General features: G+C 43.2%; 1 protein-coding gene across 7 annotated transcripts in view; it reads left to right on the forward strand.

Annotated features, from left to right (window-relative positions):
- The first annotated feature begins 917 nt into the window (after positions 1-917).
- The window catches only part of UBR4 (ubiquitin protein ligase E3 component n-recognin 4), a 111,861-nt gene continuing 86,683 nt past the window's right edge, over positions 918-26,095 (forward strand). For all 7 annotated transcript variants that reach the window (XM_044996083.1, XM_044996086.1, XM_044996085.1 and 4 more), the window contains exons 1-28: positions 918-1,071; positions 5,966-6,063; positions 6,854-6,957; positions 8,152-8,281; positions 8,409-8,548; positions 9,207-9,309; positions 10,052-10,193; positions 10,370-10,494; positions 11,379-11,503; positions 11,864-11,923; positions 12,039-12,229; positions 13,092-13,191; positions 13,275-13,412; positions 13,967-14,084; positions 14,509-14,696; positions 15,414-15,573; positions 15,718-15,803; positions 17,239-17,408; positions 18,198-18,480; positions 19,149-19,281; positions 19,825-19,904; positions 20,736-20,864; positions 22,128-22,310; positions 22,792-22,914; positions 23,010-23,239; positions 23,912-24,036; positions 24,798-24,895; positions 25,504-25,661. In XM_044996083.1, coding sequence (XP_044852018.1) covers positions 935-1,071; positions 5,966-6,063; positions 6,854-6,957; positions 8,152-8,281; positions 8,409-8,548; positions 9,207-9,309; positions 10,052-10,193; positions 10,370-10,494; positions 11,379-11,503; positions 11,864-11,923; positions 12,039-12,229; positions 13,092-13,191; positions 13,275-13,412; positions 13,967-14,084; positions 14,509-14,696; positions 15,414-15,573; positions 15,718-15,803; positions 17,239-17,408; positions 18,198-18,480; positions 19,149-19,281; positions 19,825-19,904; positions 20,736-20,864; positions 22,128-22,310; positions 22,792-22,914; positions 23,010-23,239; positions 23,912-24,036; positions 24,798-24,895; positions 25,504-25,661 — 3,857 coding nt within the window. In that variant the 5' untranslated portion in view covers positions 918-934. The remainder of the gene's footprint in view (positions 1,072-5,965; positions 6,064-6,853; positions 6,958-8,151; positions 8,282-8,408; positions 8,549-9,206; positions 9,310-10,051; positions 10,194-10,369; positions 10,495-11,378; positions 11,504-11,863; positions 11,924-12,038; positions 12,230-13,091; positions 13,192-13,274; positions 13,413-13,966; positions 14,085-14,508; positions 14,697-15,413; positions 15,574-15,717; positions 15,804-17,238; positions 17,409-18,197; positions 18,481-19,148; positions 19,282-19,824; positions 19,905-20,735; positions 20,865-22,127; positions 22,311-22,791; positions 22,915-23,009; positions 23,240-23,911; positions 24,037-24,797; positions 24,896-25,503; positions 25,662-26,095) is intronic.

Consider the following 26,095-nt stretch of genomic DNA (forward strand, 5'->3'; position numbering starts at 1 on the left):
CAGATCAGTTTGTATTACTGCAATGCCTAGGAATACCATTGTATGAGGCACCGTTCAGAGAAGCATTAATGAGGACAATCCCTACCCCAGAGAGCAGGGCTATGTGGTGAAGGGCCTTAATGGCAAAGACAAGGAGCTAGTATGTCTTTACCTTTTACTCCCCTTTTGTTTGGTTTCTAATTGCTCAGAAAATAGCTTCTTTATACCTGTTTTACAAATGCTAAGTTGGAGGAACTGCCCATCCTGACTTTTGTTAACAGCACCCATCTCTGTGTGACATCACAAGTGGCAGACGCTTAACCTTTTCCCAACTGTTACACCTTAAATAACCCCATACAGAGCTGTGCTACGCCCTTTGACTAGATTGTGTGCCAAATGACAAACGCGGTAGAGTGAAAGTGAACCGGGAGGGAGTTACAGGTGCTTGGGTTGAGACGCTTGGAGGAGGGGTGCATGTGCACCAGTGCCTGGCACTGACCCGGCAGCAGTGAGCTGACAGCCCGTCCCAGGACAGTATGGGGCACTGGCTTCAATACCAAGCTCTGGCCTGGCTTCTCCTGCCCCGGCCACCTTGACCCGTTTACGGGCTGCTGCTGCTGCTGCTGTCGCCACCTCCTCCCTGTCCTTGGCACCTGGACAGCTGAGTGTGGGAGCACGAGTTTATCCACCTGCTGCACATGCGCAGTTGCGGTCACGAAAATAGTCTCCTGCGCATGTGCCCAAATGTTGCTGACTCATCTGCGCACGCGCCTCAACAAAGCGCCTCTCGCGACAAGCCGCAGCGTCTGTACACGTCATAGGGCTGAGCCGCGGTACCGTGCGTCCCGCGCAGGCCAGGGAGGGGGGCTTAGGTCACTTCCCGTCCCTGCCGAAGTGTTTCCTGTCTCTCTTCCCCTTCCCCCGCCCCTCACCCAACCGAGGAGGCGGCAACAAGATGGCGGCGTCGGGTGGCGGAGCGGAGACCCCGGGGGAGCCGGGTTGGGAGGTGGCGGTGCGGCCGCTGCTCTCCGCCTCCTACTCGGCCTTCGAGATGAGGGAGCTGCCGCAGCTGCTGGCCTCGGTCATCGAGAGGTGGGGCCGGGGCCGGGGCCGGGGCAGCGGGGGGGGGGGTCGGAGAGGGCCCCCAGCACCGCGCCTGCCCCTCCCGCCCCCGCCCTGCCTGGTGCTGACCCTCCCCGTTCTTCCCGTGCCCCCGCCGGATTGGGGGGCGGATCCGGCCGAGCCCCTCTAGCGCTGCCTGCCCAGTCTGAGCAGAGCCCCGAGCCTGCAGCCAGGCGCCGCTCCCGGGCCTCGGCGGCAGCTCCGCGCTTTCCCGAGCGGCCCCAGGCTGAAACTGACCAGGCTCGGTGTCCTGCCGCTGCGGGCAGGCGACAGCAATGGATCCTCTGGGAGACCTGGGCAGGGCTAGACTGGCGGGCGCTCGCAGCACCAGTGGGCACGGGGAAGGTGTCAGCTCTTTCCCTATTCCTGACAGGGATGGGGTGGGGCTTAAATGCATCCAACAGCCGCTAGCCCGTGGCTACTATGGAAAATGGAACCCCAAGCAGTGTCCAGGGGACAACACCCTGGTAGGATCACTAGCATCCTGCCTCTTCCCAACTTCTGAGAGTCTGGGCTCCTCAGATTGCTGCTCACAAGTGGGGATAGGGTCATATCCCTTTTCTCCATTTTCTGTAGCTATTTGGTGTCTTGTAAAAAAGATGAGCTCTGCCTTTTCCTTGGCAGTTATACCCTTCACATATTTTTAGACTGTTGTTCTGTCTTCATATTTCTCTGGTTAAAAATGTGTTATGATTTTATATGCTGCATAATGCAAACTATTGAGGTCCTTGGACAATGGCGTACTAGATCTTCATCTCATTTAGATGAAATGGGTTTGGATTTAGGTTCTGTCACTGAAACTATTTTTAACAAATACAGAGGGTGGAAGTTTTACTCAAAGGCAAGATTCTTTCTGATCTGGTCTGTCTTTCCCAGAAGCTGGAGGTGTCTCATTTTGAGTGCATAGTGTATTTGCCATGGGGAGTATTTTCTAAAGTTATTAATGCATGACTGATGGTTTATTAAATAGTTCTTGTATAGCATAAACGTTAAGTATGAATACCACCACATATATTTATCTGTAACTGAAAATAAACTCACAATTTCCTGTTTGGAAGCAAAAAAAACCCAACCAAACAAAAACAATCCCAAACTTGACACATTAGAAAAACAGTTACAATACAACATTGTTTTGCCAAATCAGACAAAATACCCCAAACAGTAGACACCTAGAGCAGGAAGGTTTTTCATGTATGTATATGATGGTTCACCTAGAAACCTGCATATGTGTTTATGCAATTCAAGAACCTTCCTGCAAATCCTGCTTTTGAAGGCTTCCCTAGCATGGCCTTTCTCTTGTGGATCTCAGCTGTCGAGTAGGCAAATTGATCACTGCCTTAATAAAATACATATTTTAATAATGTTGATCGTTGTATCGATGGCTGTCTTTGATCCTTTATGTCCTTTCTTCAATAATGAAAATATTGGCCTGATTTATGGATTCACATCATCATTATTGTGAGAACTGTTCTTGGAGGGCCTAATCTGATGTGTTGAGTGCCCTCCAGACCCACTGAAGCTTATGGGAGTTGAGGGCACTCTTTGCTTTGTAAGATTGGACCTCCTGTTTCAGACTGTGGCTCCACTGTGGTGCTGCATAAACCTATAGATTTGAGGACCCTTAACTGAGGAAGAAAACAGAAAATAATGCATATGATTATATTTTAAACCAGGCTCAACTTTTAAACATGGTAGAAGTTATTTTCAAAAAGATACTGTTGAATTTTCTAATGGGCGTATCAGCGGGTGTAATTCATGACATCCATGAGGTGCACAGTTATCATGATAAGCATAATGTAATGCAGTCCGAATAAATAAAGAGTGCATGTATTTAAACACTTTGAAATAACTTTTAAAAATAGGACATGATCTATTTTTCTGAGAACTGCGGCTTTTGGTTCTTAGGTTTAGGCATTAACAATTTAATGGAGGAGTTTTCATAATGACATATGTTTGGCAGCTAGTAAGTTTTCGCCCTCTTGCTTAAATATTGTAAAATTAACTTTGAATTATGAAATTAATGATGTGAAATTGCACCATCAACTTGGAATCCAGTGTGTGTATACAAAAAAGAGTTTCTTTGGGTCAAATGGGATGGACTTGGGGGAGATGTTCACACATTAAGACAACTTTTTTTTGCGTCAGTCTGTTCCCCTTCAAGAGGGAGGCCTTAGTGATAACTATTGTGCGTAAAGGGTCTGATCCTGAACCACTAAAGTCAACAGACACTGACTCGAATCCAAACAGCACAATGGGGCCCTGCTCATGATTAGAGTCTCTGGGTGCTACTGGAATATAAACCAAGATTACAATCTTTGTGTATATATGTTTCTCTCAGAGGGTTTTGGTTGTGTGTGAAATAAACATTCTTTAGCATGATGAAATCTTAATATTATTTAACAAACATTTGTGCCCCAACGTAAGTTACACAGTTGAATATTTTTGCTGTGCTTCATTATTTACAAAAACAGTCCTGATGATAATATCAATGACTTATTGACTATGTGACTGCTCTTTTCATAATAAAAAACCAGATCTCTCATCTTCAAATCAAAATGTGCTACATTTCATTTCCCTGCATTCTAGTTCCTCTACCCTTGGCCTCAGGTAACCCTGGGGGGATTAGTATATCACACAATTTGCTTTACACAACAGAGTAGTAATAGCTGAGAGTAGCTGCCAAATTGTTGGATCCCCAGATTGTTCTTTCTTGCTTCTCTTTAAAATACATCGCATATGGATGTTGCTGCTAATTTACGGTTGTGCACAAAGAGGTGGAAGAGCAAAACCTACTAGTGAATCGGAACACGTGAGAATATGAACGTTGAAGAGGTCTATTTTCAAGCCTCTAGATTCTTTGGATTTATGGTGAAGCAGTCTGATTCCTAAATTACAGGAACAAATTGTACTGAGAACTTCCAAATTATTAAAAACTAAGTAAAATACTGGCAAGAGGTAGGAAGGGGTGAACCTTAGAAAATCAGTGGGTTTTTTTGTTTTGTTTTTTGATAACTGAATATCATCAAATGAAGCCCCTAGAATCTTACTGGCTGCTCCTGCCTATGTAAAAGTTAAAGAAAATAGTTTTGAATTCTGAGCTACAGACCCTAAGAGAGGGAATGTAGCACAGTTTACTCTATTTCTGATAAGTTTCACAATAAGATGGCAAAATGTGACTGGAAAATAGAAAAGGGGTAAAGACTGGTCATTAACTGATCACTGCACAGGTCAGCAGGGAATTGTTCCTTGTATCCTCCTGGATGTTTAAGATTACACCAGTGTGCAGGTAACGTAAGGGCGTGATGTATTTTGCCAAACCTGGGGGTTCATTGTTTCGATCTGGTATGGCAAAGTGTTTGTTCCTAAGTGGCTAACTGACATTAAGAACTTCCTAAAAATAAATAGCTGCAGAGTACTGATAAATAATAAATGTGGTGCTGTGGAAATCACTGGAGCATATAACCAAGCATGTAGACAGGATGAAAGAGTATTAAACTTCTTCTCATGTTTCCAGGGATTTAAGACAAAGCTGTAGGAATACTTATAGATTCACTTTGGAAGTGGGGAGACTTTCTGTTTCAAATACCTAAATTCTAGGGACGCAGAAAACTAAAATAGGGATTCTTCAGCTGACTGTTGGGAGAGGCAGATCATCCAATGAGATTAGAGTCAGGAAACTGCAAAGGTATCTTCCACTTGTTTTCCATAAATTTATTGTAATAGGTTGAGAGTTTTTCCTCCACTCAGACCTTATTCCAATGTTTCCCTCACTGTCTCTATTTGATTTATTACATATCTGATATGGGGGATTAGGGAAATCGTTCTTTGTCAGTTTCTTATTGTTGCATGGTCTGCCACTGAACACCGTCATGGAACCCAACAGGGGTCCACAAACACTGTCATGAAAATGTTAGCGGAGCGCTGGGGCACTTTAACTGCTCTTGGATCTTTGTCTGCTTTCAAAGCAGTGGTAACTCGGACAGGATAAAGTCAATCACGCAGTCAGACTGCAGGCAGGCACAGAGATTGAAGAAAAACAATGTACTGAGAGGAAGGATAGTCTTGTGGTTAAGACACTGGACTGCGACTCAGGTGACCTAGGTTCAATTCTGCCTCTTCTGCAGACTCAGTATTATCATGGACAGGTCACTAGAAACTCTTCTAGCTGCTTCCCCTGCCTCTGCTGAATTTAGGTAGATTCCACCCTCTGTATTTGTTAAAAATAGATTCAGTGACAGAACCTAAATTGAACTGAAGTATCTCATTTGTTACTGCAAAGTGTCTTCTGTAGGCCGTCAAACCACATCACCACATTTTTCTATGACCAATAGGCAAGTCTTTCAGCCTAAATTACTAGTTCAGATCTAGTCGGTACTGAATGACAATTACTACCGTCTGATGGCTTGTGTGATATGATTCATTAGCTAGTGGACAGATATCCACATCACGCAGTGTCACCACAATAGGCACCACTACGTCAATCACAGGAAAAATTGAGGATTGAATTAGCTCTTAAGACACAGCTACCTTCTCATTCCAAGGGGGCCTGTCCATGCGCATCAGTGGGGCATCAGAATTCTCTTCTCAGATCCACAGTTGATTTTGACCTTGGTATTTTCCTCTTCACTGTTTATGCAGAAGTCCATATGGGTGAGGTCAGAGAGCTCCTTGGGAAGAGCAGAGATGCTGCATTGCTCAGAGAAAAACAGTTTTATTCCACACGTTTTATTTTGAATATATATGTGGAATTTAAATCCTCTTGCCTTCCATGTATTAATAAATACATCACGTTTTCAAAGCACTCAAACATTCACTATTATTTTATACATCTGACTTACTTTCCTGCTATGTGTTCTTTTTGCAGTGAATCTGAAATCCTGCACCATGACAAACAATATGAGCCCTTCTACTCCTCCTTTGTGGCGCTCTCCACTCATTACATCACTACAGTGTGTGGCCTAAGTAAGTGTTCAGCATGTCCTATTTCCTGTCTAGTGACTGGGATATAATTCTTTGGGTACTTGCTTCAAGTCCGTTTTCTGAATTGGATGTTAATGAAGAGTTTGTGGGTCTGGCACTTGCCAGCTGTCGTTCCGGCAGCCTGTTTACGAGTGTGGGGGAAGCACAGACCTAAGGATCTAGGCATTGTAAGTGAAATCTAATACAAAACTAATGGTGAACTCTTTGCTTTATGATCTTTCTCATTATTTATTGAAGCCTTTTAGTGTCATTGTAATGCAAAATGACAAATACACCTCTACCCCGTTATAACGCCACCCGATATAACACGGTTAAGCAGTGCTCCGGGGGGGTGGAGCTCCGGGCTCTGGCGGATCAAATCAAGTTCAATATAACATGGTTTCACCTATAATGTGGTAAGATGTTTGGGCTCCCGTGGTCAGCGTTCTATCGAGGTAGAGGTGTACTATTATAGTATCCCTTGTGTCTGTGGTGGCCCTTACACCAGTATAGATAATTATTCTTGCTTTACAGATGTTCCTTGTATGTTATTGTCTAATAAAGAAATAGACTAAACTTAACATACTGTATTGAGAGAAGATTACTCTGCAAGTGGTTCTGTTGAAGTTACTGGGGCTAACTGTGGAGTGAGATGCTATTTATAAGAGTGTTGGGATCAAACCCTCTCTTCTCTCTCCTGCGTACTGTTTTCTTCGGTAGCGTTAAGAATATATTGCAGTGGTTTAACTCTCAGAAGGTGGGGTTAAATGATACAAGCCTTTTACTTTTGTAGTCCCCAGGAACCAGCTGCAGTCCGTGGCAGCTGCTTGTAAAGTTCTGATCGAATTCTCACTCCTGCGACTTGAAAATCCAGATGAGGCGTGTGCAGTTTCACAGGTGAGTCAAAGGGTGGATTTTGAGACTGGAAGCAGAACTGTATCAGAGAAAGGGTACACGGCTTCTTCCTTCTTAGTGTCTGCTCCAGTGTAATTCTGGGACCTGTTGCAAGATGCAAAGTTATTCTAGAAATATTTAAGATTTAGTGCCCTAGGAGAGTAACACTTGTAACACCATCTTGTTGCCGCATCCTCAGTTGGGGAAAGGTTGTGGGGGAACAGGAAAAAGGAGAGACAGGAAACGCTTCTGCAGGGATGGAAAGTGACCTAATTCACCTTCCCTTGCCCGCCTGCCACACATGGTACTCGTAACCTACTGGATCTTCTTTGTTAATGCCTTCTTTTTCCAGAATTCCTGTGTGCAGGCATTAAGATGAGCGTTGCCTCCAGATCTGTGATTAAATAGAACTCCGAACATCCATTCTGATTTTCTTTTTTCTCTGCTTTGCTTTAATATTGTGATCTTGAGAGATGCTTCTGCATTGCCAACTCATTTGTTCTACTTGTGTAAGAAACAAACTCTTCTCTGGTCATGTGTTCCCCTCCTAGGGGGAGAGTTTCTCTTCCACAAAAAGACAACAGGTTGCCAAGTTTCACAATCAATTAAAACCCTAAAGGTAAATTGGCTTCTGAGGCTCAGACACATTGTGATCACTTACCGGTTCTGAGCCTGAGTGCACTATCAGAAAGATTTCAGAGTAGCAGCCGTGTTAGTCTGTATCCGCAAAAAAAACAGGAGTACTTGTGGCACCTTAAAGACTAACAAATTTATTTTAGCATGAGCTTTCGTGAGCTAAAGCTCACTTCTTCGGATGCATCCGAAGAAGTGAGCTTTAGCTCACGAAAGCTCATGCTAAAATAAATTGGTTGGTCTTTAAGGTGCCACAAGTACTCCTGTTTTTTTATTGGAAAGATTGCTTCTCCAAGTGCTGTTCCGTAGCAAGGAGAGGATTCAAGTCCCGGATGCTGTCTCATCTGCTCTTCATTCCCTTCCATGCCCCTAGATGAGAGATCAGCCTTGGCCTGTGAGGAGAACATAAGAACGGTCATACTGGGTCAGACCAAAGGGTCCATCTACCCCAGTGTCCTGTCTTCTGACAGGGGCCAATGCCACGTGCCCCAGAGGGAATCAGTGTTAAGGGAAAAATAGGGAACAAAAGCATTTGGATTTGATTTGGTGTCCTTCTTTTTGTAGAAACACCTGATTCTGCTGATAAAGGGGCTCTGCACTGGCTGCAGCCGCCTCGACAGAACTGAAATTATTACTTTCACAGCAATGATGAAATCAGCCAAGCTGCCTCAGACCATCAAAACCCTCTCTGATGGTAAGTGCTTCAATGTAATCTTAGCACATTCTTGTTGTTTCAATGCAGTAGTTCCCTTAGGTATACAAAGCACTGCACTCTTCCTACCCTTGACATGTGGAATGACCCTCTTCATCTGCCTCTGCAGTGGAGGATCAGAAAGAGTTGGCCTCTCCAGTGAACCCTGAACTGCGACAGAAAGAGGTGCAGATGAACTTCCTGAATCAACTGACATCAGTTTTTAACCCTAGAGTGACAGCATCACCATCTCTTGTTCCAGACACCCAGGTGAACAAACAGCCTTAGAATAGAAGTGCCACGTTCCTGATACTATTGTGTGAGCATAGGAATGGGCAGAAGGCTATAGGAGATGAACAGGGAACTTTTAATATATATACTCAGATGAAGCTCTTCTGCACTGGTTAAATCTTATTTGCATGTGGGTGAGTGGCAATGAGGTGGAGGAAAGTATGGTAAATTTGGTGGTGGTTGACTTATCACAGTATGGAAAGCTAACATCTTTGTAGGTGTGGCTCCTTGTTGAGTTGTGTTGTAGATCAGTCTCGCTCCCATAAAGAGACCTGCAGTAACAGCCCATTTTCAGATGCTGGTTGTCCTGTATTTCAGGAGTTCTCCGTGGCCCAACTGTGCCACAACTGGTTTTCTGCATATAAAAGCCAGGGCCGGTATTAGGGGGTAGCAATCATGGCAATTGCCTGGGGACCCACGCCAAAGCTACATTGCTCAGGCTTCAGCCCCAGGGGGTGGGGCTCGGGGCCCTGGACTTCAACCCCATGTGCTGGGGCTTTGGCTTCCTGCCCTGGGCCCCAGCGTGTCTAATGCTGGCCGTCCTTGGCGGACCCCCTGAAACCTGCTCACGGCCCCTCGGGGCCCTGAACCCCTGGTTGAGAACCGCTGCTGTATTTAACGTTTACTTGTTTATTAGGTGGAAGGAGAAAGTGATAATCAGACATCCACAGATCAAGCCTCTGCGGCGAAGACCAAAAGTATATTCATTGCTCAGAATGTAGCCAGCCTGCAAGAGCTTGGTAAGAATGAGCTTTTAATTTAAAAAAAAAAAAAAAAGTGTTCTTGGAAGGTCCCAGAATGTGATCCCTGGAGCCTGAAGTCCTCTACTGCAGAGATGCAACATAGGTAATGATAGTGCAAGCCTGCCCTATATCACACCCTGCCATCCCTAACCTGAAGGAACTAGCTCTATGGGCGGAGGTTGAGTTCATCCTCCATGAGTGCTTTGTATTGAGATTGCCAATAAAGATGGCGGCTGTGATGTGGATACTTGTTTGCTAGGAACAGGATGAAGATGATAATTTCACTTACATGCAAATAACAATGATACATAGAAAAAGGCAGTGTACAATGACAAGGGGTGGCAGACTGACTGGGCATGAGTGATGGGGTTGAGAGTCGCTGCTGCATAAATTAGGTCTAATGTACCGCACAAGATGAGCATGAGACCTTCCATGTAGCCACACAAACATTTTCTGTTACTTTTTTGGCTGCTATCCTGTGGTGTATTTAAACAAGATTTTAAATTGTGTGTCTATCCTAGTTACCTAATCTGTGGTGCCATCCCTATATTTCCTCACAATTGCAACTGCATTCATTTTAAAGATAATGCCACAAGTGAAATACAGGGGAAATTTTATCCCCACTGATTTAAGCCAGTGACTCATCCACTCTGTCACCTTAATTCTAGTTTTAAAGCCACCCAGTGGAACAACAAAGGTAAAACAATGGCTCATTTTTTCTCTGATTTATGTCTGATAGGTGGCTCTGAAAAGTTGCTGCGAGTGTGTCTGAACCTCCCTTACTTTTTGCGATACATAAATCGATTTCAGGATGCAGTGTCGGCCAACTCGTTTTTCATTATGCCAGCAACTGTAGCAGATGCCACTGCAGTCCGCAATGGGTAAGCGATTTCAATTTTTCTTCCTTCGTTAATATTGGGTGTGCTATATGAGAGAGTGTGAATGTACAAGGGATTCAGTATTGGCCACTGTCTCTCTTCTATTAGACATTTGATGCCAGAAAGTCCTCTCCAGAGTGTACTGTGCTTTTCTTAATTCATTTCAATGATTGTTATAGGTTTCATTCGCTAGTAATAGATGTGACCATGGCACTGGATACTTTGTCTCTCCCTGTGTTGGAGCCCCTGACTCCCACACGGCTGCAGGATGTGACTGTTCTTGCCCTCAGCTGCCTTTATGCAGGTGAGTTAATGTCCTTTAGCAGCATCACGTTTCTAGAGATCAAAAGTCTTTTCTCTCTCCTCGGAGCCCTAAGTAGCTCTGAATTTCCCCTGCTTTGTAACCTGCACCTTTGAGACCCAAACAATGACCTCTTCCCTTCATGCTGAGGGAGGACTGAACAGGACACTCTGTGAAGGCTGACCTTGATTGGATGGAGCAAGAGGTATGCTGAATTGCCAGGGGTTTGCCTCTGTAACGCAGTGCTCCCAGCCCATAGCACTAGGAACCAAGTGTGTCCTTTCCTTCTTGTAAATCTGAAGGCTGACTTGGCAGCATTGTGTTCAAGTTAAGCAGTAAATTGTTGTAATGTCACCAAAATGTCCATGGACAGCGCTAATGCAGAGTTGCTTTGACTGAGGAGGCATTGGTTAGTGTTGGCAGTCCTTGCAAACCTGACCTTGGGGATGCACAGGTTCAGTAATGAAACACTTCCTTAGTTGTCATCTTTTACCTTTTCTGCTTTGCTTTGTTATTCAGGACGTAGAATATTTCCCAGAGTTTATCCTTTAGATTTGCTAGTTATACCCAGAATTCAGCCCTGTCTCCCAAGTGTGTGTAAATACCCCAGAATTATGAAAATGTGTAATCAGTGTGTAAAGTTTTCTCTGTTAATAATTTCTGCTATATCAGATTCCCTCCTGAGTATTAGGTTGTATGTAACTTTGTTGTTTTAGGGTAACTGAAAATATTCTCTCTTCTTCCAACTGGAATGGTGAATATTCCTGGCCTAGTCAACTCCATGTGTGGTTTCTGCACTGCTGACTGTAGTGTAAGTGAACAGGAATATAGATTTCCAAGATCAGCTCTTAACTGTAATGTGGTCCTTTGCCCTTTTCTTTCATCAGGTGTGAGTGTGGCAACATGCATGGCAATCCTACACGTGGGCAGCACCCAGCAGGTACGAACTGGATCCACAAGTTCTAAAGAAGATGATTACGAAAATGATGCTGCCACCATTGTACAGAAATGTGTAAGTTGATGGTGTGGAATGCAACTGCTTAAGGGAAAGAAGTTGTCTTGTTTTCACTTTATTTTTGTCAACGACGCAAAGGACCAGGGGAAACTCCGTTTAGGTCTTTCACATGGAAGTGCCTAACAATTCTAATTGTTTGAGCTTCTCTTGGTTCCTGGCACTGGACTTGCTGACACCTGAAGAAAGATTGATACCAATATAAGCTAGTAATATCTGAGAGTTTGGAGTGGGGAGGTTTACTGCGGAGTGGAACCGAGCAAGCTTCAGAGAAGGGTGTTTGAGTAATGCGTGGAATGGTTTAGTGACTTGTCTAATAGAGCGCTACAAGATTACGAGGATTTTTGGTTTTACTTACAGCTTGAAATATATGAAATGATTGGTCAAGCCATCAGCAACTCGCGCCGTGCAGGGGGAGAGGTAATAATCCCATCCCATCGGGAACCTTTTTCTTTGTTATAACTTCGTGGTGGTGCCTTTGGTCAGTTGGATTTACATGGTTGTCTCTGGGTTTTTTTCACTGTTCGAATGCTAGCACTATCAGAATTTCCAGCTGCTTGGGGCCTGGTGTTTGCTCAACAGCCTCTTCCTCATCTCGAACCTCAACCCCACTGCCCTGGCCGATAAGGGAAAGGAGAAAGACCCATTGGCTGCTCTTCGAGTCAGAGACATTATTGCTCGTACCAAAGAGGGAGTTGGGTCTCCCAAGTTGGGACCTGGGAAAGGGTATGTGAATACCTGCTCTAAGTTAATCAGTTTAAGCACATCACTATGATATTGTTCTGTTACACTGTGGCTGTTACCTCTGAGTCTGGTTGTCTCCTTGAAGAGACTTCCTGCCCCCACCCACCCCACCTTCATAATCAACCCGTTCATATTTCTTCAGTTTTTTTCCCTTTCAGTTTAAACTGAGTGAGATGACTGAGAAATTGGTCCGTTAATTTTTCACAAATTATATTGTGCCTCTTTTTTAGATAGTACTTAGTAAGAGGAGTGGTTTGTTTTAAATCTGTAACGGAGTATGAAGATTCCACTTTAGGCTTAGCACCAGGTACTTTTGGGGGGAGGGAATATATATCTTGTGTTGGACTGGATGAGGCATTGTGAACCATGGGGTGAGCAGAGCCTAGATTTCTGTCTAGTAGGGTTTGGCACCCTTTAGTGAGCTTCCTCTCCTCCAATCAATTCATGACTCTACAGTAGCAGATGCAGTTGTGGGGTGGTAGGAATGCGTAAGCCTTGCCTTCAAATGGAAGAATATTTTCAAGTGAATTATTGTTTTCACTTGAACTAAATGCTAAAATCCCCTATTCCCCTTATTGTACAAATTTAAATTGTATACACTTGGTCTGGCTGGTATCGCAAATGAGACATAAATGTAATGGATATAAGCATCCAGCAATGTTGTTGATACTCTAACCATTCAGAATATATGATACTGTCTGGTTTAAAGACCTCAGAGGTGACAAAGTGATGTAAAATGGAGGGATTGAGTTGGTAATTCTATAGGAACTGCCAAAGAAGACAAGTCGATAGCATTAGAATAGTGATTAAAATATTAATATTAAGACCTTTTCTTTTTCTGCAGACATCAGGGGTTTGGTGTTCTGTCAGTGGTGTTAGCAAATCATGCCATCAAACTCTTAACATCCCTCTTTCAAGATCTGCAGGTGGAGGCACTACACAAGGTGAGAAGGTGGCACACTGATTTTCTTAAATAGTCTTCTTCATTGGAACATGCTTTGAACCGTCCTTTGATGCTGTCCCCTAGGGATGGGAGACTGATGGTCCCCCAGCAGTGCTGAACGTCATGGCTCAGAGCACATCAATTCAGAGGATTCAACGTCTGATTGATTCCGTACCACTCACTAATCTGCTGCTGACTTTGCTCTCCACTTCTTATAGAAAGGTAGGAGATGGCACTTTGATAGTTCTGTCGTGGAACTTCTCTCAGTTAAACAGCGAGAGCTGCGAGACAGAGTTCCTCTTGCAGGTATCAATCTACATGCTAAGTAGAAGAACTTAGAACTGTGTTAACTTGTGACATTTATAAGTAATCAACAAGGAATTGGATGTCTCCCATTTTATAGAATAGGAGAGGATGTGACTATGACAGACTCTCTTCTCAGATGGTCCCAGTGAACTAAATATTTATTCATGACCATTCTCTCCCGGGAGAGAAAATAAGGGTCCTGTGTACAGAAGGGGGAGTCTTCATGTTTAGACTGATATGTGAAATGTACCTTGGAGTCTTTGTGTGGGCACTGCGTTAGCCGCCCCAGAAAATGATGGATGTAACTTAGAAGAAAGTCTTGTTAGAAATGCCAGTATGCAATTTGAGCAGAACTATAGTAGAAGGGTATGAAAAAATAAATGCCGAGGATTTGAAAGCAAGTCTGTTCTCATCTATTGTACCTTCAAGTTTTGATCTTGTGGTTTAACTTGTTCTGCTGTTCTTTTAAGGCTTGCATCTTGCAACGTCAGAGAAAGGGTTCCGTGAGCAGTGACGCGAGTGCCTCTACTGATTCTAATACCTACTATGAGGATGACTTCAGCAGCACTGAAGAGGACAGCAGCCAGGGTAATGGTTTTCAGCAAGCATCTTAACGCTAGATCTTACGCTTTTTATTTTTCAACATCCTGGAAGCCCGTGCACGAACCTTTTATCTCCCAGGACTGGATTACACTGCGGTGCTTAAGAATTAAACTCATTTGTTAGGATCAGTGAGCAAAAAGAAATACCAGCTATGCTTTGTAGGTACTGAAGTCAGCTCCCCTCAGCGTTACGGGGTTGGCAGTATCTGCCCCAAGTGGGACTTTGGGGAAGACCGAGAATTCTCCCCCCTCATAAGTGAGTCCCTGCTGAATGAGGATAGAGCTCACTGCCTCGTGACTGAAAGGGACGGTGAAGTTGTAGGGCTCCTGGTATTGCCGTTAGTGAACTAGCTTGTAGAAGCAATATCATTTTGCATCTGTATCATTGTTTTCCATGTGCTCTTTATTAGATGATGACAGCGAACCCATCCTTGGGCAATGGTTTGAAGAAACGATTTCTCCAAGTAAAGAGAAAGTGGCCCCCCCGCCGCCACCTCCCCCACCTCCCCTGGAGAGCTCCCCTAGAGTGAAAAGCCCCAACAAACAGACTACTGGGGAGAATGGGAACATCCTGGCCAGCCGCAAGGACCCAGAATTGGTATGCTATGATCTCCGTGATTAATTATGTAATTAGTGAGATGTAGCACTGAACAGTGGCCAAAGAGGCTTGTTAGTCTGGCACTTAGCAGTTTAAATCCAGGCATTTTATTATATTGCTGATTGAGAGTCACTGGCAAGCGGGAGTAGACGGTGAATGGCCGTGGGTCTGATTGCCAAAGATCTTGGCTTCAGAAGGAGCTGTTTGCATTACTCTATCTGGAGATATGTATTAATAATTGCTATTGTCCAAGGAGAGAATAATTAAGATATCGATTTAGGTTGGAGGGGGTGAGGGAATATGAGGGCAAAATTATAAATGGAAATGTTAACAACACTTTGTCAGACAAACAATTCCTTTGGGTAATGGTGAAAATTAATGCTGCTGTTGAGAAAGATAATGGATTTGCAAGCTCTTTAGACAGCTATATGAAATGATACCAGCTGAATGAGAGAACCACTCATCCCAGTGGGCTTGTGTTGAAGACTAGAAACTGTGTAATGGCAGACAAGCAGAGCAACTGTAAAGCAGTCCAATTGAAATGAGAAGAGAGAAGTAAATCTGAACTCTAATTATTGGCTTGTAATGGAGGAAGAGTGTAGCTGGGTGGTGAATTATCTAGCATATCTAGCAATGAGTTTTTTGTTTAGTGTTTTTTTAACCCCTGTTGGGTTTTGGTGTTTCTAAGATAAATGCATATCTGTTTCTTCCTTCTAGTTTTTAAGCCTGGCTTCCAATATTCTGAACTTCATTACTTCCTCCATGCTGAACTCCAGGAACAACTTCATTCGCAACTACCTGAGTGTGTCTCTTTCAGAGCAGCACATGGCCACGCTGGCTAGCATCATCAAGGAAGTGGACAAAGATGGGCTGAAGGGTGAGTGAGCAGAACTTCTTTACTCTGGGAACGTCTAGGATGGGGGGGTTCTACTTAACATGGGTTTTCTTTGTCCAGTGTTGGGATCATGATTCTCCAAGTAGAGCTGTAGTAGTAACTGACCTAATCTCTTTTGTGTTTCAGGCACATCAGATGAGGAATTTGCTGCTGCATTGTATCACTTCAACCATTCGTTGGTGACTTCGGACCTACAGTCCCCTACCTTACAGGTTAGGATGTAAAATTAATGCATTTGTGTCTGGTGTTGAATTCACATGGACAATACGTTCTGTGTTAGTACATCAGTGCTTCTGACTACAGAGCCCCTTTCGAACACCAAGCAGTGGGATATTGTGGGGCTGGCAGAGGAGATGCTTCCTGAGGCGATGCTTTTTCTACAGAGTAGTCCCCAGAATGAAAACAGTTGGAGAGCAGCAGCCTGCCTCAAGACTCATTTGTAAGGGGCTTTGAATTAGTTTGCTGAACTCCAGAGATGTTTAAAGGGAAAACTGAATAATTCTCCATGTCTAGGATGCTGTTAGTGTTGAAGAATTGTTTCTGAATGTGCATTTTACTGTAGGAATTTCCTGCTTGGCTTGTTATGATTGATCTGTTTTGCTTTCATATACTAACCGTGTAGCCTCTAGGTTCCTTTGTCAGGACATGTACTGACCAAGCTTAATGCTATAAGAAGAGGGTTTGTAAATCTGTTTCAGTAGCGTATCAAATCCCTATGCCTTTTGTTGACTATTTTCCCTCTATAGTTTAAATACAGTAATTTTTTGAAGTCGTTACTCTTTTTTAAATCTACATTTTTGACATGTGAACAGGGAGTGAGCATAACTGCACTCAGTAGGAGTGGAGTGTTGAAGTGGGGATCACCTCTCCGGTTCTGGTTAGAATTTACTGGAGACATGGCACTTCAGAGAGTGGGGTGGAAAATAGAACTTAAACACCCTGGCAAATAAAGAGGTAGTGCATGAAGGGCCTTCCAGAGACTGTATTGCCACTAGTTAACCTCTTGCATTGGTGCTTAGCATACTTAATAGGTGCAATTAGAGTTTAAAGAGCTTCAGATCAGTGGTTTCAGGTGAAGTCTCTCCTTTCACATGTCCATATGTTCCTGTTTTTGGGGCACAATAAAAGGTATCGGTCCATTCTCCTTTGGTGATATTTTTGTTTTTTTTCCGCTCCCCACATTCCCCCCAGTCCCAAGGATACCTGAGTTTTAGCTTTTGACAATGAAATAGGATCCATGATTGTCAGGCAGAGTAACTATAGACTGCAAGTCTGTCTACCATTCTGCCAAAGCACCATCTCTTGTGCCAGTATTGGGTCTCATAAGTGAGCAGGACTCATGCTATTTTTTCCTAGACTTTTTTATGTAACAAAAGTCCCCTATGGTGTAGATGGAGGCTTTAAAAAAATAAATAAATAAATAAAAGCCCCTCAGCGTAACTTCACTTGGTACCTATGCCATATTTTACTTAGTACATGTACCAAATGTAACTTTTCAGAGGTGAAATACCATTGCATTAACCCTATATATATATACACTTAGAGCCCTACCATTTATTATCACCTTTGGTTTGTTGAAGTCTTTTAGTTACTTAAAGCAACGTGTAAGGCTTTCCTCTCAACTGTGTATCTGTTGTCTTGTGCCAGAACACTCTTCTACAGCAGCTGGGAATAGCCCCTTTCTCTGAAGGACCATGGCCTCTGTACATCCATCCTCAGAGTCTGTCTGTGCTGTCTCGGCTTCTTCTTATCTGGCAGCACAAAGCCAGTGCTCAAGGAGACCCTGATGTCCCAGAATGCCTTAAAGTTTGGGAGAGGTAAGAAAATGTTATATATATCATGACTAAAAATAAGTGACGTGCTCTCTCCCATGACCGCTAATTTCCTAGGAGATGATATTTTCTTCTGGACAGATGAATCCAATGACCAGACATTTTGTCCTAAAAAAAAAATAGGAAAATCCTACAGAGGAAGGATGTAAAGCTTGGAAGAGGGGGGAGATTCAGCTCCTGGATGAAAATAGGGAGTGGGAACACTTTGATAAAAGTATCAAGACCTGGATGAGTAGAATGGCTCCAGCAGCACTGATTTTTAAAAAGAAAAGGCAATAATCACATTATTTTGGTGCCTCATACCAAGCCCATCATTGTGGTATGTGAGCTCCTTTCTGCCAAGCCTTGACTCCTATGTACTTGTTTTTAAATGTGAAACTGTACAATAGTCTGGTGTGGTTTGGCTGACTTACAGCCTTTCCTGCTGGGGCACACGCACATCTTTCTCTTTTTTAGCTTGTTATATTTCTCTTCAAAAGTTCTTTGCTGTTTGTGTTTATATAGGGCATAAAGTCTCTTCCACAGTCTCACTTTAATGCATCCTTCAGTGGAGTTATGGTTAATTTGTGAAATCGCAATATTCGCATAGTAAGGCTGAGGTCATAAACAAGACTCTAGTTGCATTGCTTGATCAAGTAGAAAGAAATCATGATTAAAATGTGCATCTTAATCAGCTAGCTTGCTTCAGTGAAAGTCTCCTTGCAATAGTGTGATCTATGGATCACTCTTTAGAAGAACAAACTTCTTACTGACCCTCTTTCCTGTTGCTGGCAGATTTGTGGGCACACTGAAACAAAATGCTCTGCAGGGAACTCTTCCTAATAACACAGAAGATCTGAATGTTGAGCACCTCCAGCTGCTATTGCTTATTTTCCACAACTTCTCAGAGAAAGGCCGGAGGTCTGTCTTGACCCTTTGTATCCAGACCATCCTGGAACTGACTGTGAACATGGACTCCCAGCTGCGGTCTGTGCCCCTTATCCTGGCTCGCCTTCTACTGGTGTTCGACTACCTGCTTCATCAGTATTCCAAAGTTCCTGTATACCTGTTTGAGCAAGTAAGGGATTGAGGATGCATGTTTCCAATGTTTAATCAAATAATCGCTCAGCAGTGACCTAAACCAGGCAGTCTCCTTGTTGTATTCCCGTTCCTGTGTGTCTCCCTTTTGGCATTTCCAGTAACTCCTTGTTCTGATTTCACTAACAGCATGCAAGGTTACATTCAGTTAGTGACACAACTGGAGCTGTTAATTTCCAGCAGCTCATTTGGGTGGTGTGTTATGTGGCTTTGTACTCAGGCATAACTGCTGTTATAAGTGAATACACGCTGGGCAGCACCGGTTACTAGTAAGGCAAAGCCCAGAGCAGTAAACCTGCTTTCTTTCTAATAAGAATAGAGGCCTAAAAGTGCCTTTTTACTATTGCATGTATTCTCAAATACCCTTCAGGTAAAGTTCTTTGAGTTTAGCTCATCTCTATTGCTTTGTTTAAGTCTTTGACACTGGCGCCTCATTAATCTGGAACAATGTTTTGCAAACTATTCTCTGGAGTAGCTCCTTAGTATCTTGACAGTAGTCTTACTTCACTGGCTGAAAAGTATGAAACAGTCTCCAGCTGTGTGCTCAGTGCTATCTCTGACTCCTCACAAGTTGGGAAAAGTTCATGTGTTTTAGTGCAGGGGGTTGTATATTTTTCTTATAACCAGTGTGCTGTGTTTTTTACATAGGTACAGTATAACCTGCTAACCCAACCCTTTGGCTGGGTGAGTGGATCCCAGGATAGTAGTAGAAGAATCTCTGTCCCTCTCTATCATGGATTTAAAGAAGTGGAAGAAAACTGGACCAAACACTGCTCATCAGGTCAGAAGGGAAGTTGTTCAGTAAAATTTTACTCCTAGCCGTGGGGTTATAGTTGCATAATGAGTGCTCCAGCATGTGGTGCTGCAGAGCAAAGTCAAAGAAGTCCCTTTCAGCAACTTTGGAGTGTGGTTTAAGACACGTTAGACTAAATACCAGGCTTGTTATGAATAAATTACTTGTAATTTTACACAGAAGGGGAGATGGAGGAAACCTGCAGACCTCTAGCATTGCCCAGACATTGCTTATTGAACAAAACATGCCTTACTCATGTGCTGTATAGATTTAGGAATTTTATAATCTTTATTTTAAAACTGGAAACAGTACTCAATCGCTAGACATGCATCAATCACTTAATCTGTGCACCCTTTTATGGTTATATATGTAACATATAGACAGTCTTGGTTTTTAGCAGATTTTTACTTTCTAAGTGTCTTGTCTTTTGAGGGGAAAAAAATGACCAATGATGATATGCCAGCAGTATTGTTAATCTCTTCAATTGTTAAAATTTAACTTTGAATTATACCTTTGGTATCTGTGTCCCAGATGCAGTTCCACAGCCCAGATTCTACTGCATCCTGTCACCAGAAGCATCGGAAGATGACCTGAACCGCCTAGATAACATGGTACCTGGAATTTCGTTAAAGACTTTCTCTGAGCCTGAATTACATTAGGGAAACCAGCGTAGAAAATGACCAGCACTGTAACTGAGATATGAGACACAAGCTGCCCAGGGATTTAATTTAGTACTGCATTAAAACAGAACTGTGTGTGCTAGCTGAATAGATGTTAGTATAAGACAATAAACGAAGGGTTTGAGTACTTTATAGTTAAGCAGCGTACAAATCCTAACTTGAAAGCAGATATTTGGTGAAATAATCCCAGCTCACCTAGCCCATATAGTCTTGCAGTGATTTGCCCAGAGGGATATGTAAAGTCCACCTGTGCTGCATAGAAGTAAATTGTGGCTGAAAAGAGCTGAGAACTTTTCTGTCTCTGTAGTAGCTTGATTCTGTCAGATGTGCCAATACCAAGAGCTCCTTCATATTCAAGTTACCTCTCAGTGCTGCTTATAGAAATGTGTCTGGCTGTGGGGTTGTCTCCACATCAGTTTGCTCCATGTTCTTTCTGGCTCTCTTACACTCACTGTCTTTGCTCACTAGAGCTCTTATTTCTGGAGCTCAAAAGAGAAGATAACATTGTTGGATGGGGCAGTTTACCATGTACACCAAGGTTCCTGTTTGTACATCCAAAATGTGTTCCTTTCTTGCACACATTTAAAGTGTCTTTAAGACTCTGCCTGGGAAAAGCAGCAATTGACACACCTGTCCTCCGGGGTTATTTTGCTGGGAGTGCGTGTGGTATTTTTAGTATATTTGGGAGAAGATCTGAACTGGCTGTGGATGGGAAGCTGTGCAACCAAGGAGGAAACAATTCTGACTTGGCTTTTTCAATAGGTTTGTGAGGTCCTGTTCTCTAGGACAATGAAGTACGATGAGCTTTATGCAGCCCTGACCTCACTGCTTGCAGCTGGATCCCAGTTTGATACCCTCAGGAGGAAGGAAAACAAAAACGTCACTGCACTGGTAAGGGCATATGTATGTGTTGCTATAACATTCTCCCTGCTGAGAAGAGAGTTGGCTCCATGCCGCTGCATTTTATACAGAGTCTGGGCAATAGTTACTGGATTTTGGAGCTTTACATTTCCTGGTAAATAGGTGTCTTATATTTTGTCAATGTAAGCTGATAGGCCAACTCCTTACCAGACAGTGCATCAAGTAACGTAGTCCCAGTGGTGGCAGAAATTCAGTCCCTTCCTTCATGGAGGAGTTTATTCAAACCAAAACAGATTAATTAGGTCCTGCCACCTGGCTTGTCTTACAGTCTGTGCCTTGTAAAGCTTCTGCGCCTCCCCATGCGGCAGATCTCTTGCTTCATTTGTGTCAAGATTCCCCTTCCAGATCCTTTCTCCTGATTCTGGGTCGCCTGCAGTGGCCTTCCTAGTCCCTGCAGGTCTCACTCCCTTAACTGAGCTGCTTGCTGAGCTTTTATCTGAAGACCAGGTGACCTGCAGGCTATCATCTGATCCCTGACCTCAAACCCATCACCTGGATGGCAGCTAATTAGTTATAGGTAGGGTTAAGCCCACCTCCCTTTAAGGGCCATCCCATCCTGACGGTCAATAACAAGATGCACTCCTGTGTCTGGCTTATAATTTAGTGTCTGCTTCAAGCTTTTCCAGCTACTTAAAGGAATAATTTGGACCTTTTGTCTTTTGGCCTGAAGTGCATTCATTGGATTTATTGTGGACGTAGTAGAATGGGGAAGAACTTGAGTGATTTTTGTTTGTGTTGGTAAAGCAGGAAGCTAGTTGGTGACACTTGAAATGTAACGTTTTAGATGAATATTTCAGTTTTCACTTCAGCTGAAAAATATTAAATTGTGCAAAATGTCCTAGGTTTGAGAAAGTCAAGCTGCTGGCTGTGAGATGGTTCATAAAGTTGGTCCTTCCCTGGTTTTGTTTAGTGGTAAATGATAATACATAGTGCTGAGTTTCTTTTAAGACATGTAATGAGCTTCTGGATCATCATACCTCCCAAATGTATTCATAAGGTCTGGCTTGAATGTGATTAGATGAGAATTTTATGCCCCTTGACAGGGAATTAGGTCAGATAAGAAAAGTTGTGCCACACAACCAGCATGAAATGGAAGTATAGTCCACTCACTCTTGTCTCTGGGACGCTACCTCCACGTGCAGACACATTGAGGAGCCCTTGATAGGATCACAGCTGAAGCAGGTTGATTGTAAATGTTTGCTTCCTGATTTATCCTCCACTGTCTTTGTTTAGGAGGCCTGTGCGCTTCAATACTATTTCTTGATACTGTGGCGGATATTGGGGATTTTGCCTCCATCCAAAAACTACTTGAATCAGCTGGCCATGAACACACCAGAGATGAGTGAATGTGATATCCTGCACACTTTGCGCTGGTCTTCCCGCTTACGTATCAGCTCCTATGTCAGCTGGATCAAGGTACAGCCCTCTCTTTAGAATTTACAGTGTAGGGTTTTTGACACATTATTGGTATTTAACACAACAGCACGAATTCCAGAGCTGTAATGATCTGTCAGGAGTAAGAAATTAAATTGTAGCAATATGTGTCAGAGCTTGAAGAGGAGGGAAATATAAACTGTGCTAGGTGTATCAAAAGTAGTTTTCATCTCCCCAAGTGAAGCTGAGGGAATCAAAATAGTTCTTAGTCTTGTTTTATAGCTTCTTTTTATCATATTAAACAACATTAGCGGCTGTTTCTAAAATGGACAGTGCTCATTTTAATCTCTGCCTGGTTCACTGCATATGGGAATTGTAATGTTTGCATGGTGACAGGAAATGGGGTTTAAAAAAACAACCCACAAGTATCATAGCATGGTGGTGGTTCATAAATTGGTAAATTCCACAGCCCTTCTATATTCCCTTAAATGTGATGCTGAATCTTTCTCTGCAATACATACAGGATCACCTTATCAGACAGGGCATGAAAGCTGAACATGCTGCTTCTCTCATTGAATTGGCATCTACCAAGTGCAGCTCAGTGAAATATGATGTGGAAATAGCAGAGGAGTACTTTGCTAGGCAGGTAAGTTGGTATGAATACTGGATACATATAAGCAAGTGTGGAGCACTGATCTGTGTGGCGCATTGCTGTTATAAATGTTATCATTCTGTTTTAAGATTTCCTCTTTCTGTGGGATCGACTGTACCACAATTCTCCAGCTGCATGAGGTTCCCAGCTTGCAGTCCATTTATACCCTTGATGCTGCAATTTCCAAGATCCAAGTTTCTCTAGATGAGCATTTTTCCAAGCTAGCTGCAGAAACCGACCCACACAAATCATCTGAGATAACCAAGAATCTGCTGCCTGCTACGCTACAGCTTATTGACACTTATGCTACATTCACCAGGTACGCTGCTGACAGCCCCTCTAGAGGGCTATTGTTTTCTTTTCTGTACTTGGCTCTTCATTTTGTGTTAGCTCCCTATCCCTGTAGTGTTCCTTGTTTTTATAGTCCAGAATAATGGCTCTGTTTTATATCACATAGAACGTACCACGTTAAATCAGTAGACTTCTAAAATCCATAGATTTTATTATTCTATTTCAAGTAATCTAATACCTGATCTTTCAAGACTTTCTGACAAGCTGCAAAACAGCTTTCTCTCTGAAGTTGAAACCTCTCCCTAACATCCTGAAAGAGAGAGAGCGAGCGAGCAGCAATGGGTTATTTCAGTGAGTTATTCTTGTGACTGTCAGGATGACTTGGAAGTGAGGTGGTTTAATTGTTCAGTGAGAGTCCAAAGCCTTTTAAACTGCCTTTGGCTCCTGTGCAGAAGAAAGTGAAAGTAAAGCAGCTCCCCCCCGCTCCCCCTATTTCTCCCTGAGCAGCCACTTCTATTGGTAAGTAACTTAAAGGAGCTTAAAAGACCAGAACTCATGGAATGGTATTGTAGGATTTATGGGATAACAATTCAGAGGGTTGGTTCTTGAAGTTTGCCTTCCCGTCTGTCACTGTATTGGCATATTAGTTCTGAAATGCAAAGCTGCCCACTGAAATGAGTCCTTTCCACCCCCAACACAGATCTTACTTACTGCAGAGCCTCTCTGAAGAGGGGTCCACTGAGAACAAACCTTCTGAAGAGAAGCTTCGGGGATATGCTGCTGTCCTGGCTATTGGATCTAGCCGCTGCAAATCAAATACTCTGGGTAAGGCTCTTGTGGAGTTTAGCCATGTTCCAAGATTTGTTTAAGGGAGACTTTTTTGATACAATATTGTAAAGGTTCAGCTCCAAAGCTGTGCTGGCAAAAGGTTCACTCCCCCAACCATCACCTCACAGACTGGGGTATTGATTCTGTGTAGTTCAGTCAGGTACTTGCACCTGTGGATTCAAAAGCAGTAGTAGTGCAGCAGTCTGGGGGGAAATCATGAAAACAATAACTAGATTAAGTCCAGCCAGCATTAAAATGGCTTTGCAGCTGTGTTGGCACTCTGCTGGCATAGCTGTCTTTTGAATTTCCCTGGATTCTCACTGCTTGAATGTGTTCACTTATGGAATACGCGGTATACCGTGTAGCAAGTGAAACTTTCAGAATTCCTCACAGGAGGGATTGTTGTTGGTTAACCACTTGATTAAAGCATTTTGACAAGTTAATACTGTTGAAATAACATCTTTTCACTGGAGGAACTGTCTGTTGTATGACTGAGTTGCCCGAGGCTGTGGAGGGTAATGCCGGGTTTATTTTCTTAAGACCAACGTGACTTGCAGTAGAAGAATGTTAAACCGGCTTCACCACCAGAATTATAGTTCAGACAAACCTAGCTATCCAGTTTCCCATCAAAGTGAACTTACCTAATTCAGTTGGAAACATTCTGTTTTGTTTTGTTTTTATACAGGGCCTTACTGCTTTCCAGCTTCCCTGTCAGCCCCTGTGAAATTCCTTATTTTTACTGTCTCATTTGGTTGCAGGCCCAACACTTGTACAGAACTTGCCATCAGCAGTGCAGGCTTTGTGTGAATCCTGGAACAACATTCATACTAATGAGTTCCCAAACATTGGATCATGGGTGAGTCCAGTCCTGTGTAAGGGTCCTGAAATAGCCCTAACTATGTAACTTGGTGGGAAAGTTGTCTACTATATTTTTTTTTTGTTCAACTTTCATTAAACTGTAACAGCTAAACATCTGGCAGTAGGGAAATAGTCTCTCTCATGCTAGACATGAATCATCTGCTATTGCAAAGGTATCCAAATTTTGCACAACCAAGAGCTGCAAATTTTCCTACAAAGGGAGCAGGTTTACAGCATCCTTCCCTTTCAATGTAGAGATTTGGCCAGTGGAAATTAACAAGTTCCATTCACCATCAGAACAGCCCTGCTGCTTAGTTCAATATGGAGGATTGCATGTTGGTGCATGAAGTCTATCTGGGTCACACATCCATATTAAGATGATGGTGACCATAGGCTGCACTGTCAGCTTCTGCAGACTGCAGTTCTACCACCCTGCAGCTATTAGGGCAACAATGTGGAAGTTTTAAAAACCCAAAAGGTGAACTTCAGCCAGAAGACTGCATGACACACTTCGTTAATTCATATATGCTAATTTTTTAGGCACCAAATTGTGCTTTCTGTGCTATGTATTCATCCTGACTGAACATGTGTTCTGGTTCTTTTTAGCGCAATGCCTTTGCGAATGACACAATCCCAGCAGAGAGCTACATCAGTGCTGTTCAGGCTGCCCATCTGGGCACACTCTGTAGTCAGACTCTGCCCCTCGCAGCCTCCTTAAAGCATACCCTCCTCTCCTTGGTCAGACTCACTGGGGACCTCATCGTGTAAGTAAACAGTTGTGTTCCGTCTGGTTTTGCCTGTTCTTTTGAACATGACTTGCAACTGACCATTCCTGTTTATGGGAAAAAAAGTTGGGTAAAGGACACTGTCTTTCTGAATTTGAGACCAGGGACTGTATGAGTGAAAAATAACCACCCACTCAGCATTGGATCTCTAGAAGCCAGATTTCTCCCTAGAGGGAATTCTTAGCCTCTTGTTCTTGCAGAATGGGGGCACAGAATAAACACATGTCCCATGAAATGGGGAGAACAATGGAAGCAGTGTGGATTGCTTTTTAGGTTGTGATCACCAGGTGTGTCCTCTTAGAAATAATGCTAGAAAGGAAAACAGAAACAGTTCTTCTGTGGTGACTTTTATTCTCCAGGTATCCCAAAGCACAGAACAGGGTTCTGATACTGCACCAATGTCTGGGACATAC

This window comes from Mauremys mutica, chromosome 21, assembly GCF_020497125.1.
Source record: "Mauremys mutica isolate MM-2020 ecotype Southern chromosome 21, ASM2049712v1, whole genome shotgun sequence".
Taxonomy (NCBI): Eukaryota; Metazoa; Chordata; order Testudines; family Geoemydidae; genus Mauremys; species Mauremys mutica.